Source organism: Taudactylus pleione, unplaced genomic scaffold, assembly GCF_031769625.1.
Source record: "Taudactylus pleione unplaced genomic scaffold, aTauple2 ptg000036l, whole genome shotgun sequence".
Classification (NCBI taxonomy): Eukaryota; Metazoa; Chordata; class Amphibia; order Anura; family Myobatrachidae; genus Taudactylus; species Taudactylus pleione.
The window spans coordinates 6,652,667-6,673,191 of record NW_028284438.1 but is presented as its reverse complement, the minus strand read 5'-3'; the positions used below and the strand labels follow the sequence as shown (position 1 = coordinate 6,673,191).

The 20,525-nt window shown below is 45.1% G+C and overlaps 1 protein-coding gene across 5 annotated transcripts in view; it reads left to right on the top strand.

Annotated features, from left to right (window-relative positions):
• The window catches only part of PRDM5 (PR/SET domain 5), a 261,584-nt gene that overhangs the window by 71,561 nt on the left and 169,498 nt on the right, over positions 1–20,525 (top strand). For all 5 annotated transcript variants that reach the window (XM_088452227.1, XM_088452225.1, XM_088452226.1 and 2 more), the window contains 3 exons: positions 890–969; positions 12,158–12,242; positions 12,739–12,896. In XM_088452227.1, the coding sequence (XP_088308353.1) occupies positions 890–969; positions 12,158–12,242; positions 12,739–12,896 (323 nt within the window). The remainder of the gene's footprint in view (positions 1–889; positions 970–12,157; positions 12,243–12,738; positions 12,897–20,525) is intronic.

Here is a 20,525-nt window from a genome sequence, read left to right as displayed (position 1 = left end):
ACACATGCACAAACCAGTCAGTGCGGTCGAAATTCTTGTGCTCGCAAAATAGCGAATGCTTGCTAATTTGAGTGACAGAATGAGGCGTATGTGGGTGGTAACAGGGGAAGGTGCTTGAAAACGGGGAGTGGAAATCAGAACGCAGGCGTGCTTAAAGGTCAAAACGGGCGTTTTAAGGGTGTGCATAATTAAAACAGCAGCGTCATTGACACGTCACTGGGTTATTTTATAGCCAGAACTGCTCGCAAAATTGTGGTAGCAAAAACCGACCACAAGAATAGCGAGCAGTTAATACCCTGTTCGATGTACTCGACTAATCTAATAAATAGCGGACATGACGTAGGATGCGAGCGGCCAGGGGGCGTAGTTTCCCAAAAAACGACCGCAAGTTTTGTTCGCTCGTTCAGACCTAGAGGCGTGAACAGAGCGCAAACAGCGAACGGTTCATTTGAATAGCCACCCCTATTTTCAGGACGAGCGAGCGCTAATTGCGTCCTGCTCTGAATCAGGCCCTTAGTGCATAATTTGGAACATTATTTTGCCTTGCACTGGTCTCTTAATGAATTAGCTTAAAATAATGCATCTTTACTATGTAAAATTAATATTCAGCTTTCCTAAAGAATGATGGACCTGATCGCTTGAAATTATATTTCAACAATAATGCATATATGTTTCCAAAAGTAGCAATTTGACCATAAATGGTAACAAATGTTAAAATAAATTGGCATGGCTTGCTTCGTAAATCATATGTAGTGAATTAAAAAAATCTGAAACATGTGGAACACCTACTAAAAGGTGTCAATTTGAGCTTGAATACAAATAACTCATCATTCATTGGAAAAATCAAAAGGCTTTCCTCTCACATGAGGTGTGTTTTCTTTTATTGCAGGGAATACTAAGAAGAGGCTTATGTGCACAGTCTGTAACAAGAAATGCTCCTCATCAGTCATCCTTCAGGAGCATCGGAAGGTCAGTTAATGAGCAAAGAAATAAATGTTTACCAAACTACAGGCTTTATGCTAATTGGAGGAATCATGCAAATATAGTGTTAATTGGTATGTGAATAGGCAAATTAGACAGTTACAATTATGGGAAAGCAAATATGAAATAATTTGAAAAAGCTTTTTCCAGGTTATTTAATGCCGATTCGTTTGTACTTAGTTAATTATGCAGACATACAAATGTAGAGAAATAGTTGTCAGTAATAAGCTATTACAGGCATGACGTTAATGAATAAATATAGTAAACTAGTAAAATCATTTTCAGTCTGAATTTTGGTGTTCCCCTTACTATTGTAGGCCTATGGATTATAAAGACAGAATGCATTTAATATTCTTGTCAGAATTTAAACCTCTAAGTGGTGTCAGCATATACAGTATTAAAGCAACAGAGGTAAAATTGTTAAAGGGCTTGGCCAAGTATGGTGTAGAATGTTCTGTGAATAGACCGGGTTGTGTACGGGAACCCGGCGGTCAGGATGCCAGTGGTCACAATACTGACAGCGGCATCCCAACAGTCAGAATCCCGATACCTGCAGGTAAGTAATCTGTTGGCACCCATATAGGTTGGAGTATTGTTTGCTATAAGCAGGCAGTTGGCCCCATTTAAGATTATCTTGCTTGGAGCAGATACCCTTTCCCTATAAACAAATAAATAAATAAAGCTGACCCTTTTCTTGCGAAGTGGTTTGTCGCATCTGTTTGCAGCTGAAACGCATTTTCGGGTGAAAAAGACTCCCGGCACAAGCCGAGTCACACAGGACCTTACTGCTCACTAGAACCAGGTGTCTTGCACGGCATGGCGTATTGAGGCTAGATGTAAGAGGAAACATGGATTTCAAATATACATTTTTTGGTTTCAGATTTAGGGGTCTATTTACTAAGCAGTGTTAGGAGACAGAGTGAAAAGTGATAAGAAAGTGATAAGGTGCCAGCCAATCAGCTCCCAACTGTCATCTCACAGGCTGTGAGAAAAATGACAGTTGGGAGCTGATTGGCTGGCACCTTATCACTTTCTTATCACTTTTCACTCTGTCTCCTAACACTGCTTAGTAAATAGACACCTTAGCTGTTTTAAAATTGGCAGGGTTTGTGCTCAGTTTATTTACAGGGTAAATTCTGACACAATTTCTAATATATTTCTAAATTTATTATCACTTAAAGATGTCTTTACTAACACCTGTTATTCCCAGTAGGTCACTGGGTTGTATTGTTTTCAGTTGCAGAGACTGAACAAGTGTAGTTTTTAATTGCTGCGATTAACATTGTCATGTATCCCAGTTTTTTTATTTCGGCTTCAGAAGCTTACAACATTCAGACCTATTTACAGAGATAATGCAGTGCCCCATACTTGTGAATTATATGGTGGTTCATTCATTTTTCTCACCATATTTCTTAATGGTTGTAGACCAGTCCTACAGCATTTCACACATATTCTGTTGCTTATTGAACTTGACTGTAGAGCCCTGAGAGATTGAGGAGTCTCGTATGGCAAGAAAGAGAACTTGCTGATTAGACTTGGAGATGTGGTTTGTGGTTAAGTCATACCACATGCTAACTAAAGAAATATCATCCTTCATCGTCAGTTTCCACAAAGTAACCAACTGAGCAGCTGACTGACAGAATACATGGGGATTAATCAATGGCCATAGTACATCATTTAAAGAATACATGTGAAACTAAAGCCTGGGGGCTCCACACAGATGAAATGCTAACTAGCAGCTATCTAGAAATTCTATTTGGAATAAGGAGGAAAGGATGTAAAATACCCAAATATTTAATGTTTTCTTTGGATACAATACATATTTTTTTTCTTGGTAGAAGGTAATACATGGTGGATGGGAAGAAAACCATAGAATACAAAGACCCTATTTTCTACCAAAGTGGATGGACCATGCCCCTGTCTATATGTCTCACTTTCCAGCTAAATACAGTGTTTGGGGAGGGTTCCAGATGAGGAATCCGTATCAAAATACTATTATTGTTAAGGTATTTTACTTTTAAAAACAAATTTTATGGTGAAACCTCCTTTAATGAACACTGGAGACACTGAAGACTGGAAGCAGATTCATTTAAAAAGGGCACCTGGTGAACAGTGCAAAATACCTTCCTTTGTACTGATTCATCTAGATGGTAGGCTCATAGGGGCAGAGTCAGTTATTCGTGAGACTTAGGGATAAAGTTACTAAAGTGAGAGTTTTTAGAAGTTGGGATGTTGCCCATACCACCCAATCAGATTCTACTTAACATTTAACTAGCACATTCTAGAAGATAATAGCTAGAATCTGATGGGCAACATCTCCACTTCTAAGAACTCTCACTTTAGTAAATTTACCCCTTACTGTGCAGCTATGGCTCTGTCCTGAGCTATTTAAGTAATACCTCAATCCCGCGGAGTAAGCCTCGAGGGTGCGCTTAATGCAGATTTTTCCTTGAAGCCTCAGGACCTGCGAGGAAAAAACTCAAATGTTAAAGCCTCTGGGGTTTACTGTGCGGGGTAGTTCCATAGCTCCAGGGGGTGTGGTATAAGAGATAGACAGTAATTAGTTAGACAATGTCTAGTTAGGCACCAGATGTTAGAAAGTCAATAGTTAGACAGGGAAAAAAGTTCGACACAGACAAAAGTCAGACACACTAAAGTTAGACATGTAAAAATTTCGACAGGTACAAAAGGTGGACAGAGTCAAAAGTTTGACATGAAAATGATCGACACAAAAATGGTTGACAATTTTTTTTTAAACGTTTTTTAGCCCTAATCTTCACCCTAACCCTCCACTTGGTGCCTAACCCTAACCCTCCCTCCTGGTGCCTAACCCTAACTGTCTGGGTAAGTGCCATTACCGTGGGGGTAAGTGCCTAACCCTAACCCTCCAGTAAGTGCCTAACCCTAAACCTAACCCTAATCATAAATTTAAAAAAAAAAAAATATATGTCTACCATTTTTGTGTCGATCATTTTCATGTCGAACTTTTGACTCTCTCGACCATTTGTAACTGTCAAACTTTTTACATGTCTAACTTTAGTGTGTCTGACTTTTTTCCGTGTCGAACTTTTATCCTTGTCTAACTATTAACTGTCTAACATCTGGTGTCTATCGAGACTTTGTCTAACTAGTACTGTCTATCTACAGTTGGGAACCCGCTCCAGGCACTTAACCCGGAATCTATAAGTTAATGCGTGTTATCCGCAGACTTATCACGTATGGAAATTGCAGACTAATTGAATAGCACCAGGTGTTAAACCCGGGAGCTGCAGCTGCACAGTATAGATAGATGTGTCCCCATACATCTTACCTCCATGCGCTACAAGTCACATTAAACATAACGAGTGAGTGACGTGCGACTCTGTAGCTCTGTGCATGTTTGTGCGACTTTTTACCTTCAAATGCATTTTATTCGCAAAGCAATGCAAATAGCAGCTTCTGCTAAAATAATATGCAGCATCATTATATTCTGTGTGCAACTGCAGGTGTATCTGCATGCAAAATGCTATGTTACAGTGTATATATATATATATATATATATATATATATATACACTTGCTAACAGCAAAATGGAGGCAGGGCATGCTGGAATGTGTAGTGCCACAGCTTCAGGAGTGCCAATCACAGCACACATACTGTTGATTGTATTTGAAAGGCCTCATTTCACACTGTGATCAGAACACTCCCTACACTGCACTGACTCTGGGAATTACAAGTGTGGAATAACTGGGAGCATGATCAGGATTATAACAGAACACCTGACCTGTGAGTCTGGAGTGGGTGGGAGAGAGAGCTAACCGCTAATGGTATATGTGACATGTAATTTTAAGAACACTTATTTTTCTTTTTTACTGCATACAGCTTTTAAGTGGGCTCCCATCAGCACTCTATGGGGCATATCCAATTGGTTGCAAAAAATTGAGTGAACCTTGCAAACAATTTTTGATTACCACGGGTGTGCACGCCCCTGATACCTGCGGTATCCAATTAGAAAAAATTGGCCATGGGATTTTTTGCGGACAAAATCCCACGAGAGGGGAATTTTAATTTTTTCACTGTCTAGTGTAGTGTGGGCCTGATTCAGACCCGGTCGCAAGCGCTGTGCGCTCGCAACCAGGTCGATGGTGGGCCAGTGCGCACGGGGCACTGCGCATGCGTGAGCCCCGGAGCGAGTGCAAAAAGCGCTCACTCCGGGACTCACTACAAAAGGGGCGGCTGTCGATGTTGATTGACAGCTCGACCCCTTTTGTAGGCGTGGCCGGGGGGTGGCTTCACAAACGGAGGCGTTCCCGAGCAAACGCCTGCCATTTGTGGGTGGCCTCACTGACATCACCAGTGATGTCAGTGAGAGAGCTTCTGGCTCTGTTAGAGCCGAAAGCCCTCTGGGGCTTGCGGCCACGAGACCCTACCACAAGGGTCTTGTCGCAAGCCCGATGGTCGCGATGGTCTTGACCATCGCGATCATCATCATGGCCGCTCGCATAAGCTGTGGGTGGTAACCCACAGCTATGCGAGCAGCCAAGAGGCCGCAACCAAGCGCCTGCCCTGATTCAGAGCGAGCGCTCGCTTTTTGCGAGCACCTCTGAATCAGGCCCTGTGTGCGGGGAACAGGAGCAGGGTTAAGGCTAGTGTAGTTTGTGAGGGGAGCGGGTGCAGGGTTAAGGGTAGTTTGTGCGGGGAGCAGGTACAAGGTTAGGGGTAGTGTAGTGTGTGCGGGGAGCGGGTGCAGGGTCAAGGGTAGTGTAGTGTGTGTGGGGAGCTTGTGCAGGGCTGGGGTTAGTATAGTGTAGTGTGTGCGGTGAAGCAGGTACAGGGCTAGGGGTAGTGTGTGTGGGGATCAGGTGCAGGGTTAGGGGTAGTGTAGTGTAGTGTTAGGGGAGCAGATTCATGTTTAGCAGTAGTGTAGTATGTGCGGGGAGCAAATTCAGGGGTAGTGTAGTGTGTGCGGGGAGTGGGTGCAGGATCAGGGGTAGTGTGTGTGTGGGGAGCCGGTACATGGTTAGGGGTAGTGTAGTGTGTGCGGAGAGCATATAGGGTTAGGGGTAGGGTAGTGTAGTGTGTGCAGGGAGCAGAGCTAGGGGTAGTTTAGTGTAGTGTAATGTGTGTGGGGAGCGTGTGTAGCTTCAGGGGTTGTGTAGTTTGTGCGGAGAGCAGATGCAAAGTTGGGTAGTTTAGTGTAGTGTGTACGTGAAGCGGATGCAGGGTTAGTGGTAGTTTAGTGTAGTGTTGTGTGAGCAGGGAGCAGATGCAGCGTCAGGGATAGTATAGTGTAGTGCGTGCAGGGAGCGGGTGCAGGGTTAGGGGTATTGTAGTGAAGTGTGTGCGGGGAGCAGGTGCAGGATTAAGGGTAGTGTAGTGTGTGCGGGGAGCGGGTGCAGGGTCAGGGATAGTGTAGTGTAGTGTGTGCGGGAGCAGGTGCAGGGTCAGGGGTAGTGTAGTGTAGTGTGTGCGGGGAGCGTGTGCAGTGTTAGGGGTAGTTTAGTATAGTGTAGTGCATGCAGGGAACGGATGCAGGGTTAAGGGTAGTGTAGTGTAGTGTGTGCGGGGAGCAGATGCCGGGTTAGGGGTAGTTTAGTGTAGTGTGTGCGGTGAGCATGTACAGGGTTAGTGGTATTGTATTGTGTGTGCGGGGAGCAGGTGCAGGATTAAGGGTAGTGTAGTGTGTGCGGGGAGCGGGTGCAGGGTTAGGGGTAGTTTAGTGTAGTGTGTGCGGGAGCAGGTGGAGGGTTAGTGGTAGTTTAGTGTAGTGTGTGCGGGGAGCAGGTGCCGGGTTAGGGGTAGTTTAGTGTAGTGTGTGCGGTGAGCATGTACAGGGTTAGTGGTATTGTAGTGTGTTTGCGGGGAGCAGGTGCAGGATTAAGGGTAGTGTAGTGTGTGCGGGGAGAGGGTGCAGGGTTAAGGGTTGTTTAGTGTAGTGTGTGTGGGAGCAGGTGCAGGGTTAGGGGTAGTTTAGTGTAGTGTGTGCGGGGAGCGTGTGCAGTGGTTGGTGGTAGATTAGTATAGTGTAGTGCGTGCAGGGAGCGGGTGCAGGGTTAGGGGTAGTGTAGTGTAGTTTGTGTGGGGAGCAGGTGTAGGGTTAAGGATTGTGTAGTGTAGTTTGTGTGGGGAGCAGGTGCAGGGTTAAGGATAGTGTAGTGTGTGCGGGGAGCAGGTGCAGGATTAAGTGTAGTGTAGTGTGTGTGGGGAGCGGGTGCATGGTTAGGAGTAGTTTAGTGTAGTGTGTGCGGGAGTAGGTGCAGAGTTAGGGGTAGTTTAGTGTAGTGTGTGCGGGGAGCGTGTGCAGTGTTAGGGGTAGTTTAGTATAGTGTAGTGCATGCAAGGAGCGGGTGCAGGGTTAGGGGTATTGTAGTGTAGTGTGTGCGGGGAGCAGGTGCAGGATTAAGAGTAGTATAGTGTGTGCAGGGAGCGTGTGCTGGGTTAGGGGTAGTTTAGTGTACTGTGTGCGGGGAGCAGGTGCCGGGTTAGGGGTAGTTTACTGTAGTGTGTGCGGTGAGCATGTACAGGGTTAGGGGTATTGTAGTGTGTTTGCGGGGAGCAGGTGCAGGATTAAGGGTAGTGTAGTGTGTGCGGGGAGCGGGTGCAGGGTTAGGGGTAGTTTAGTGTAGCGTGTGTGGGGAGCAGGTGCAGGGTTAGGGGCAGTTTAGTATAGTGTAGTGCGTACAGGAAGCGGGTGCAGGGTTAGGGGTATTGTAGTGTAGTGTGTGCGGGGAGCAGATGCAGGATTAAGGGTAGTGTAGTGTAGTTTGTGTGGGGAGCAGGTGCAGGGTTAAGGATAGTGTAGTGTGTGCGGGGAGAAGGTGCAGGATTAAGGGTAGTGTAGTGTGTGGGGAGCGGGTGCAGGGTTAGGGGTAGTTTAGTGTAGTGTGTGCGGGAGCAGGTGCAAGGTTAGGGGTAGTTTATTGTAGTGTGTGCGGGGAGCGTGTGCAGTGTTAGGGGTAGTTTAGTATAGTGTAGTGCGTGCAGGGATCGGGTGCAGGGTTAGGGGTATTGTAGTGTAGTGTGTGCGGGGAGCAAGTGCAGAATTAAGGGTAGTGTAGTGTGTGTGGGGAGCGGGTGCAGGGTTAGGGGTAGTTTAGTGTAGTGTGTGTGAGGAGCGTGTGCAGTGGTCGGGGTAGTTTAGTATAGTGTAGTGCGTGCAGGGAGCGGGTGCAGGGTTAGGGGTATTGTAGTGTAGTGTGTGCGGGGAGCAGGTGCAGGATTAAGGGTAGTGTAGTGTGTGTGGGGAGCAGGTGCAGGGTTAAGGATAGTGTAGTGTGTGCGGGGAGCAGGTGCAGGATTAAGGGTAGTGTAGTGTGTGTGGGGAGCGGGTGCAGGGTTAGGGGTAGTTTAGTGTAGTGTGTGCGGGAGCAGGTGCAGGGTTAGGGGTAGTTTAGTGTAGTGTGTACGGGGAGCGTGTGCAGTGTTAGGGGTAGTTTAGTATAGTGTAGTGCGTGCAGGGAGCGGGTGCAGGGTTAGGGGTATTGTAGTGTAGTGTGTGCGGGGAGCAGGTGCCGGGTTAGGGGTAGTTTACTGTAGTGTGTGCGGTGAGCATGTACAGGGTTAGGGGTATTGTAGTGTGTGCAGGGAGCAGGTGCAGGGTTAGGGGTATTGTAGTGTAGTGTGTGCGGGGAGCAGATGCAGGATTAAGGGTAGTGTAGTGTAGTTCATGTGGGGAGCAGGTGCAGGATTAAGGGTAGTGTAGTGTGTGCGGGCAGCAGGGTTAAGGGTAGTGTAGTGTGTGCGGGGAGCGGGTGCTGGGTTAGGGGTAGTTTAGTGTAGTGTGTGCGGGGAGCAGGTGCCGGGTTAGGGGTAGTTTACTGTAGTGTGTGCGGTGAGCATGTACAGGGTTAGGGGTATTGTAGTGTGTGCAGGGAGCAGGTGCAGGGTTAGGGGCAGTGTAGTGTAGTGTGTGCTGGTGCAGGGTTAGGGGTAAAGTAGTGGAGTGTAGGTGGAGTGCAGGATTAGCAGAGTACCTGTCCTGTGCCTGTTCTATAAAAGCTGTCTGAGTCTCTGGAGAAAAGACGGAGGAGAAGGACAGCACTGCAGAAGGTGAGTAATTAAGGGCTAATTAAGCTAATTGGAAACTTCCAATTTGAAATATAATGATATACCTTTATTCTACAATGTAAGCTAAATGTACATATACACATTTATAAAAAAAAAAGTATATATATATATTGGGGCCTATGCGCAGAATTGTATATTTCATCATTATTATTACTGTTTATTTATATGGCACCACAAGTGTTCTGCAGCGCCTTGCTAAGTACATAAACAAATAAGTGACCAGTGACTAACAGTACAATACAATACAATGCTGGACAAGGACATGGATAACATGCATTGCTACATTTGTGACCATAACACCCAAATAAGCAACCAAGTGTTAGGTGTCCTAGTGGAAGTAAGAGGTAGATGAAAGTAAAGTAAGAAGTACAAGAGAGTAGAGGGCCCTGCTCGTAAGAGCTTACATTTAATATTGTTTTGCATTATCCACATAGTCACAAAATCTAATGTCCATATTATGGGACCCATACATTAGCAAATACAAAAAAATGATTCACTGATTCTACATTTTTTTTTCTCCAATTTTATGATTCTCCAATCCACCAATATGCGCCCATATATAGTCTGATTTGTAGATCTCTTTTATTCAAAGATTGGACCTGCAAATCATGAAAGTGTCCACACACCATCTCAAAGGGATGTAATTTTACTAGTCACATATAAAAAAAAATGTTCTATCAGCAAAACGGCTGATATGTACCATACGCTAGCAATCTACAGCCCAGATTGGTTGTCGAAATCCAACATGTTGGACAACCTGATTCACCAACTTTTCCAGGGTTGGACTGGCCCACAGGGGTACAGGGGAAATCCCCGGTGGGCCCCACTGCCCGAGGGTCCACCCTCTCCTCTAAGTATCAGGTTCAAGACTTTGCCCTTATTCTATATATTATACAGGTGCGACGTTATACTGCACAAGACAATGGTGTATTTTCTACAAAGCATTACTGTTATTGATATGGTACATTATCATGCATGCACTAACAAAGGGTCCCAGTCCATGCGCTCTCTAATGGTTAGCCAAGCCTCTGTGGAGGCTGGCCACATTCCCTCTAGAGGCGGGCCTCATTCCTAACTATGGGCCCCTATCTCTGCATTACCCTGGTGGGCCCTTCATGCCCCAGTCCGACACTGAACTTTTCTGTTGGGATCGACAATCAGTGAACCCCATGCATTGCTGATTTGTTTACACAATTATCTGCAAAACACAGAATTGTCCCAATTCATTGCTGATGTATGAGCCCTATTAGTCAATAAAAGAGCTACATTTTTAAAAGAAGTCCTTGGGCAATGATATTTCTTGATGATAATTGTGTGACTTCAAATCATGATTAGAAAATCGTGTGCTCGTTTCAGATTCCTATTGCTGACCATGGCACTACCAGATGTGGGAATACAGCCGCAGTAGTAATTGGGCATATACAAGAGTATCACTAGTTTTTGATAGTTGCCCTATATATTCTTTGCTTTGTTGTAAGGATTCATAATTACCAAAGGAAATAAATGGACCTCTGCAAAAAAACCTCTGCTATTTATATATATATATATATATATATAAATATATTTTGTGTGATTAGTTTTCTCAAAGAAATGTTTCTTTTATCTTTACAGAACAGGAATATATGTGATTTGTTTTCAATCTATTAATACTTTACATCGTGTGTTTACTCGAAAAAATTAAAATTTTAAGTGCCATCTTTATCTAAATCAGGCATGTAAAACTGAAATTGTTTAAAGTGGTTAATATTACGCAACAACTACATACAATTTAAGGCTTTGCAATAAATGTTGAATAGTTTAAATAGGGAACCCCATGTCACATCACAATGTGTCCCGAGTCCTAGGCAGCCAAATAATATTAAATTTAGCGCATATCCTATCCTGGGGCAACTTCTTCCACCAGAATCAGTGTGAATCCCGACAGCGGCTGCCCGACACAGGAGGAAATCCCGATCGTCCTCAGGTAAGTACTAACTAACCTAATTCTAACCCCTAACCCTCCTTTAGGGGTGCCTGACCCTAACCTCCCCCCCAAGTGCCTAAACCTAACCCCCCCTTCCCCGCAGCCTACACCTAAGTCCCCCGGGGGGTGCTAACCCTAACCTCCCCCCATGGGGTGCCTAACCCTAACCTCCCCTTCCCCTAGCCTAAACCTAACCTTCTCCCCCCCCCCACGGCTGTCCGCGCCCGGCTTACCTTCGATCGGTAAGCTGGGTGTCGGGCTCCTGGAGTAGGTCTAATGACAGGCATTGGGATTTTGACGCCTGTCATTAGTGATTAAGCAGTCGGGAAGCCGGCAGTCGGGATTAGGTCTGCCGGCTTCCCGACTGTATACCCTTCCACCTGGTATGCTCACAGTTATTGAGTACTAAGTTGCATTGCTATAATTGCTATATGGCCTAGATTCCTACTCAAGTCACCTAATAATTTGGTAAATGCATTATCATATTCATAAATATGTTCAGACTACAAAGCTACTCCAGTAATGGTAAGCCTTATTAACCCTTACAGGTCCGTTATTCATTAAGTTATAAAACCACTTGAAAAAAACAGGTGATTGGTCACACTGTACAGCAAGGTAGTTGAATAGGAAAACTTAATTTCATTTATGTATATATTTATAAAGGTCATAAAATGTTTGTCAGTTTGAAAAATTGTAATTGATGTGAAAGGTTCAATAAATCATTGTCACCATTTGTTGCTTACATCATAAGCCATTTACTATGAAGTGACATTATATGACACATTGTTCTGAATCGCAGCTATTAAACTGGTGGGATACGTTTTTTTTATCACAGGAATTGCTATCAGATAAAAACACATCTGTATTTAAAGAACAGGTTTCCTTCTGTTTTCTCATAAATTAGACTTTTGATTTGCTAGTTGAAACTATAGTTCACCTATTGGCTATTCCTTTTCCTAAATAGCATCTTAGTTTATATGAGGTTTACCTTATTTATAGTGTAATATTTTATTCAGTGATTGTTTTGGGGTGCTTTAATGAAAAAGAACATTCAAGTAAATTCTATTCAAGTACATGAAGGCAGCAGATGATTGCATCTCCAGCAATAAATACTCACAGTGTGAGAAAAGTCACATTTTTAATTATCGTCAAACACTCATTTTGCAGGTTCATGAGATCTATGAGTGTCAGGATTGTGACAAGAAATTTATTTCAGCTAACCAGCTTAGACGGCATATGATAACTCATTCAGGTAAAACCACCCCCACCGCATGCATGCTTCATAACCTCAGTATCGCTGTGACAAGAGCACATGGGGGCTGGGTGTATTACTGATTAAGAGCCCAGGGGAATAATATTGCAGTGTAGTTTTGTGTATGAGAAATTCATATTTTGGAAAGTTTTCTTTGAATTCTTTAAATTCATCATGTTATCCATAAAATGCATTGCACATCTTCCAATGTATAATCTTGAAACGAGCTTCTTTGAAGTCATTCTCTTTTGATTTAAGCTAGTTAATGCGATGTCGGTTTGGAAAGATTACTGTAAAGAATGTGGCAATGTCTCGTTACTCCATCCGTTATGAACCATCACATTGGAAAGGGCATTAGATGCTTTTCTATTTGGTTAATCTTAATTGGACTGACTTAAATGCAACAGTCTCTAAGGAAAGCACTCTTGTTTGCCTTTCATCTTCTACCTCCCCTCCAATGAACAACAGATTAAATGTCCCCAATCATTTTCTGCAGAGAAGCGCCCCTACACCTGTGAGGTTTGCTGTAAGTCCTTCAAACGTCTTGATCAAGTGGCCGCGCACAAAATAATACACAGCGAGGACAAACCTTACCAGTGCAAGCTCTGCGGAAAGGGATTTGCTCACAGAAATGTTTACAAGAATCACAAGAAGGTAAAAGACTAACACTGGTGTTTGCAAAACTTGCTGCTTTTTAAAATGCTGAACATTAAAATGTTTACACAGTATAGAGGGAGGTAATTAATCAAATGTTGTATAGCATATGGGGCTTTCTTAAAATGGATACATGCATGTACAAGTTATCTGTCAATATATAGTAGGTATTGCAATTCTTAGGCAATATACAGGTAGAAATATGAAATAATATACATTGTAATGATTTTTTTTTGTGGCCAGCTATAGTTTACATGTATGGGCTCCATGCATAGTACATACTACATACTATATTTTAATCATTTTACTCTCATTATTGTTTTGTTTAGCAATTTGCATATTTAGAAATAAATTAATACAAGGATTTCTATGCATCTGGTTTTAGTTTTTCCTGTTTGCAGAACATTTTATGGACTATTGTGTGACGCACTTATTGTTAGTGAGAACATTTCACAGATGTTTACACTATACATTCACTTTATTGCGATTCTTCTCTCAACTTGGCATCAAACTATAAAGCTTAAACTGCATAATAGAAAGTCATTTGAAAATACCACAAGAAAAGCCCAATCCCAAATTCCTAATCCATAATATGCATTTGTTTTAAATGTTAAATGTTTAAGTTTTTCAGAGTGTGATTGTACAAACAGATCACAGTCAAAAGAATAGTTATATGAGGGTGGTTCAATAAGTAAGGTAACAAGATCTCTCATGTGTGTAATGTTCTCTATTTCAATCTAATTTCCCAGCAGGCCAGAGCAGTTAGTCCACTGCTTCCCCTCACGGCCATTAGACTGCACCTCATGTCAGTCATACTGTCCCAACATCAGATGTACAGTAAGATGGCGGGGCTGGCGGAAACATGGTCAAACATTGAGCAGCGTAGTGTGATCAGATTTCTGCATGGGCACATTAGCAACTGACAGGAGGACAGACACATTTGAGTTAGTTATATTGCTGACCAACTGAACAGTGGATACTGTGCACAATATTGTTCATGAGCAACTGGGGTAAAGGAAAAAGTGTTCATGCTGGGCACCGAAGCAACTCACAGAAGTTTGCAAAACCAATAAGATGGGACTGTCTCTTGTGCACTTGACACGGTACCATGAGGAGGAAGTGCAGTTCCTGCAGCGTATTATTACAAGCGCTGAAACGTGGGTGCATCATGTGACACCTGTCACGGCCAGGGTATTTCAGCATGGCGCTAGGCGAGTGTTACTTGTGAGGTCGTTGTGGCGCGGGCTGTCTGGTGGCGGAGCTGGTGTCTGGCGGGGGGCTTTGGCTGCGCGCGTTGTTGTGCTGGCCTGTTGTCACTCTGCGCTGGTAAGGCCTGGCAGCGTCTCCATTCCGTTTGGCATGGGTGCCGCCATCTTGCCTTCTGGCCATGTGATGCGGCTGGCCAATCCTGGTGAGTCACATGTTCCCTCCGGCCAGTAACAGCACGGCATGGGGTATTTAGGAAGGGTCAGTGCCTTCCTCCTTTGCCAGTGCAACGTGTATCTCAGCCTAGCTGAGAGGGAGTTCTCTGTGCTTATCCTGTTCCTGTGAATTCGCTGTCTGCCAGTCTGCCTGTCAGCTCCTAGCTTCCGCTGGACTACCCCGCTTCCTCCATCACCCTTGCCCATACCTGAGTGCCTGAGTCTGCTGACATCCTGCTCATTTGCCTTAGTTCACTACCTGCATACCTGGCTTATTATTTCCTGCATCACTACCTGCATACCTGCTTGATTATTTTCAGTCTCACTACCTGCATACCAGGACAGCTCTAATTGTTTCTACTTGGACATTAACCCATTACTCCCACCACAGAACTCTTGTGCACATTTATATATTCCTGGACTTTTATTTACTGCCATATTTTATGTCTACTCAAGCACTTATTAAAAAAACTAGTTTTTTATTCAAACCCGCTTCTGTGATCGCTCCTGCTACCACCCCGGGTCCACAAATAACCCAGGACATAACAACACTGGAGAAGACCCAAGCATCCATGACATGTAAACATGCAACGTCTCCACCTTCAAAGAATTTGAAAACGACTCCATCAGCAACGAAGGTCATGGTCGACCATGGTTTGGGACCATTAGTGCAAGCTTCTTGTTGATTTCCTCACCAAGGAAGATACTGTGAATGCTGTCCGCTATTGTGACACACTAAGCCGGGTGCGAAGGTTAGTTTGTCAAAAACTACCTGGTTTGTTGCGAACAGGCGTTATATTGCTGCACAATAATGCCAGCCCACACTCAGCCAACCGCATGCGTGAGTTGTTACGGCGCTACCATTGGGAAGTACTGCACCATCCTGCCTACAGCCCTGACCTGGCACCGAGTTATTTCCATCTCTTTGGACCATTGAAGAAGCACATGATCCACAGCCGTAGGTGAAGTTCAGCAAGCCGCCATGTCCTGGTTTCAGGCGATTGACACTGTTTGTTCAATGCTGGGATAAATACCTTGGTGTACTGTTGGAACAACTGCTTAGGCTGGTATGGGCATGTGGAAAAATAATCTGTACCGAGGCCACACTATTGGTTATGTGTATATGTATGAGTTGAATACATTTACACACTGAGAGGTTATCTTATTTAATGAACCACCCTCGTATAATCAATCTGCAGTGTTTGTTCAATTACATAGAGATACAGGTAGTTATTTAATTTTGAGTTATTAACTTAATAATAGAGAAATGTTGATTAATTAACCACTTAGGGTCAGATTCTATTAGCCACGATACCTTACCGTGCAAGGAATGTAACATCTTACTTTTACGTCCGGAGATATTCAATTGCAAGCCCTTTTCCTCGCAATGTAAATCCATGGCCAACATGCGTTAACTCATTGATTCCAGGATAAGTACTCGGAGCTACAGGATGATTGTCAGGGCTATGATTATGAAGAACTTCAGGCAATTTTCTCCCTATTTCGATGTACTAGAAGAACTACAAAGGTATCTCCCACTATGGTTCTTGTTGACTCGCAACTGTCCAGGAGTAACTTAATACTCAATTCAAAATTCATGCTGAGAATGATAAAGATTATCAGCAGAAGACCTTGCTAGCTTTAAAAATAAAAGGTTATAAATAATAATAGCAAACAGCATGCCTCCACCTGCCTTGCAAAAAATAAGTGCACATAGCCAAGGCAAATAGCTTGGGGTCACCCCAAAAATCTGCTACTATAACTAGGCTATAACAGGCTTGGCTGGTGACACTAAAGACCTGACTCAGAGATGTATGCTAATCCAATGGTAAGGCAAATCTACAAGGTTTTGCGGTCTATGCATGAGCAGCGTCCATTCTGCGTATGTGCAGAACGGGTCCTGCGATGGAGGAACAAGGCCAGGTTCTGCGTTGGTGGATGCAGATTTCCTGGTCTTTCAAGTGACCAGGACCAGGTCAGGCTGCGGTGAGCTTCAGGTGGCCAAAGGAATAACCATTGTGACAGGTTGCAATGGTGATCCCAGGCTACGAGCTGGAATCGCAGATGTAACAAGGAGGTGTCTGTGTCCTACACAGGGGCGATTTAAGAGAGGAGGGGGTCCGTGTGCAGGTCCCCTGCGGGCCCCTTCCTCTCTCTGGTGGTGCCGCGGTGCTGTAGATTCTGCCTTAGTGCCAGAATCTACTGCGCATGCGCAGATCTCCGGCAAAATCGTGCCCGTGCCATTTTCCAGGGGACAGAAGTACCGTGTATATGCGAGTCACTGGTAAAATGGGCACCACCATTCTCCCAGTGATTTTTGCTGCTCCGCAGCGCCGGCTCGGCGCTGCAGAGCAGCACTACGGACGGGTAAGGATAAGATTATATGGATGCAGGTTGTGCGGTGTGGGCCCCCTGGACCCAGGGGCCCGTGTGCACCGCACACCCTGCACCCATTATAGATACGCCCCTGGTCCTACAGACACTTCCTGATGCATTAGCATTTTAGATGGACGGAATTGCATAGCCGGCTCTGCAATTCCGTGCTTCTCCGAATAAGGCCCTAAACCTGTAGTCTGGGGTCCTCCTTATCATGCTGTCACTCACCTCTTACCTGTTCGATATTGTGTTCCCTGCAAAAAAATGTAAATATGTGCGCAATTTCCCTCAGAAAAAGATGGCTAAAAGTACTAGGACTCCTCCCTACATTTGTGTGCAGTAGGTGTTGAGATAATACATTAGTAAAAGATAGATAATTGCATTTATTGCTTGTGCACTGTTGGTTCCTGCAACCTGGCAACTAGAAGCTAGGTATGATGTTGCTCCTCGAACTACTGTGCAATTACCCGCAAAGCCATGACTGCCGGAGCATGCTGGCACTACAAGCACCAGCATGCCATGGATCCAAGGCACACTATGGCCTGTTGTACATCTACAAAACAATACTGAAAATAATTACCCTGACACTGTGTAAACATATTCTTTATTAAAAAAAAAATCCCCACATCACCTCATTAATTACTTTATTGCTCACCTAAATCCAGATAGGAAGTTCTTCTTTGTTCCATCTTGATTGGTCAGAGGTTGAGAAGGCCACTTTGTATTGGTTAGTAGTCTTTATACTCCCAACTGAAGCCACACTGCCTCCCCCCTCCCCCAAACTATTTATATATATTTTGTACACTACATTAAAACATCATTATCATCATCAATATAATGATAAAATTAATAGTCTATTGTCATGCTTTAAGCATTAACATGCAATTACGTGTATATGTGACTCAGCATATTTGTGTAATTACATGTATTTGTTTTTTTTGGGGAATGTATTTGGATTTACATTTTTTTTTGTCTTTGAGAGCTTACAATGTTGAGTGCCCGGTTATTCTTTATAGAACTAAAATGTACATATAAACATGCTTTCATACTAATAAATGGAGTCCTATATCAGAAGGAAATTAATTTGTTTCACCCGATCAGTATGAAAAATATTTGAAGGGATTTTCCTAGGTGAAATGTCATAGGTAATATGAAGTATAGAAACCTATCTGTAGCCTGTAAGAGCACTCAAACGTAGATAGATTCAAATCTCAGACATACAAAGTTTCCCACCTAGAAGATTATGCAATAGCTAGAGTTCATTCAAGGATAGTTGAAAGTAAGCCAGCTAAATGTAATGAGAGACTGATGAGCATCAATAACGCAGGCTAATTGTTGTTTTTTCTATTAGAAACCCCTTTTTCTTTAAATGTAGACAGGGGCTGGCTGGCAACTTTTAGCCTGGGGGGCAAATGCATGCAGGCGGCCCTGGCAGAGGAGTAGCATGTAGCCAGGGTGCCCGAAGAACGTGCGTGCTACGGCCCTCCCCCTCTCAAGTGTTCCAGGGAGGAGGCGGGTCCATATGGGATTAATGTAAAGTAAAAATAAAGATTAAGGACAGCCCCGTCGTGGTGCCCATATGTAGTGCCCCCCTGTGCTGCAGGAGAGGACCCCCTTATGCATGCCTCCAGTAGTGATCTCCCCTATGCAGTGCCCCTTATACAGTGCCCCCAGCAGTGGTCCCCCCTGTGCAGTGCCCCTTGTGCCCCCAGTAGTAAGCCCCTTATATAGTGCCCCCAGTAGTGGTACCCCCGATGCAGTGCTCCTTATATAGTGCCCCCAGTAGCAGTCCACACCCCATGCAGTGCCCCCAATAGTGGTAACCCTTATGCAGTGCCCCTTAAATAGTGGCCCCAGATGTAGTCTCCCCCCTATGCAGTACCCCCAATATTGCCCTTTTTATAGAGCCCCCAGCAGTGGTCCCTCGATGCAGTGGCCCCACTGGTAGTCCCCTCCCCCCCTATGTAGTGCCCCTAGTAGTAGTCCCCTCCCCCCTATGCAGTGCCCCTAGTAGTTGTCCCCTCCCCTTGTAGTGCCCATAGTAGTAGTAGTCCCCCCCTTGTAGTGCCCCAGTAGTAGTCCCCCCTTGTAGTAGTAGTCCCCCCCTTGTAGTGCCCCCAGTAGTAGTCCCCCCAGTAGTGGTCTCCCTCTTGTAGTGCCCCCAGTAGTAGACCCTCCCTCTTGTAGTGCCCCCAGTAGTGGTTCCCCCTTTGTAGTGCCCCCAGTAGTAGTCCCTCCCTCTTGTAGTGCCCCCAGTAGTGGTTCCCCCTTTGTAGTGCCCCCAGTAGTCCCGCCCTTGTAGTGCCCCAAGTAGTAGTAGTCCCCCCCTTGTATTGCCCCCATTAGTAGTAGTCCCCCCCTTGCAGTGCCTCCAGTAGTGGTTCCCCCCTTGTGGTGCCCCCAGTAGTGGTCTCCCACTTGTAGTGCCAGCCTCCCCCCCCAGTAGACACATGTAGTAAAAAAAAAGAAACACTTACCTCAATCCCCGCTCCCGCCGTCGCCGTCCGCTCCTCCGTCTGTCTTTCCCGGTCCTTCCCGGGCCGGGCCGCTCTGCATTATGGGAGAGACGTCATATGACGTTATGACGCCTCTCCCATTGCCCACTGCGGGAGCCGGAAGATGGAGCGGCTCCCGCAGTGGGCGCAGCAGCAGGTAATGAGAGTCTGACAGACTCTCATTGGCTGCTGATCAAAACAAACACACAGCTGCCGGTGCCGGCGGCTGTGTGTTTGTCGCTGACCGAACTCCGGGCCTGATTCAGAGCCGCTCGTAAGCGGCCGCTAGTTCGCTCTGAGCGATGTTCGCACAACTGCGCATGCGTATTGGTCGTAATGCTCATGCGCCAACCAGTCAGTGCGATCGGAAATCGAGCGCTCGCCAAATAGTGAGTGCCTGCTAATTTGAGTGACAGGATGAGGCGTTTGTGGGTGGCAACAGGGGAAGGTGCTTCAAAACGGGGAGTGTAGATCCGAACGCAGGCGTGCCAAACGGTCAAAACGGGCGTTTTAAGGGTGTGCATAATTAACAAAGCAGCGTCATCGACCACGTAATTTGGTTGTTTCTTAGCCTGAACTGTTCGCATGATTGCGGTAGGAAAATCCAATCACAAGCACTGCGAGCAGTTCAGACGCCTTTCGATGTACTCGATTAATCTAATAAATAGCGGAGATGACATAGGATGCGAGCTGCCAGGGGGCGTCTTTACAAAATAGCGAGCGCATGTTTCGTTCGCTCGCTCAGACATAGAGGCGTCAACAAACCACAAAGAGCGAGCGCTCTATTTAAATAGCCGGCCCCTTTTTCTGAACGAGCGAGCGCAAATAGCGTCCGGCTCTGAATCAGGCCCTCCGTCCGGTCAGCGCTACACAAGCGGTGCAGTCTGTGTCACTGCCCGCGGCCCGCATGACGCTGCGGCCCAGGGGGCACATGGCACCCTGCCCCCCGGCCCAGCCCGCCACTGAATATGCTCACCGAACTCTTTTGCACCAAGCTGTACTGCAAAGAGGTTATGTTGCTTATAACTCAGGTATAGATTAGACAGGGCCGACAGGGTAGTCAAAGTCCAATATGTAGGCTGAGTAATTACACAGAATAAGAACAAGACATAAAGCACCCAGGTAATAATAGTTTAATGTTCTGCAACAGGCAATGCTTATATAGTGTGCCTACAGTGGGCAAGTATGTTTAAATGTTGCTGAAATTTGTGGTGGATGATCCTACACATCAACTTGTGCATGGCCATGCATTTATAGTACATGGTAAGGCTTTTTAATGATGGCAGAATGAAAATATGCATGGCTGAGGATTTTGCAAACAGGTGAGGCTCTTACAG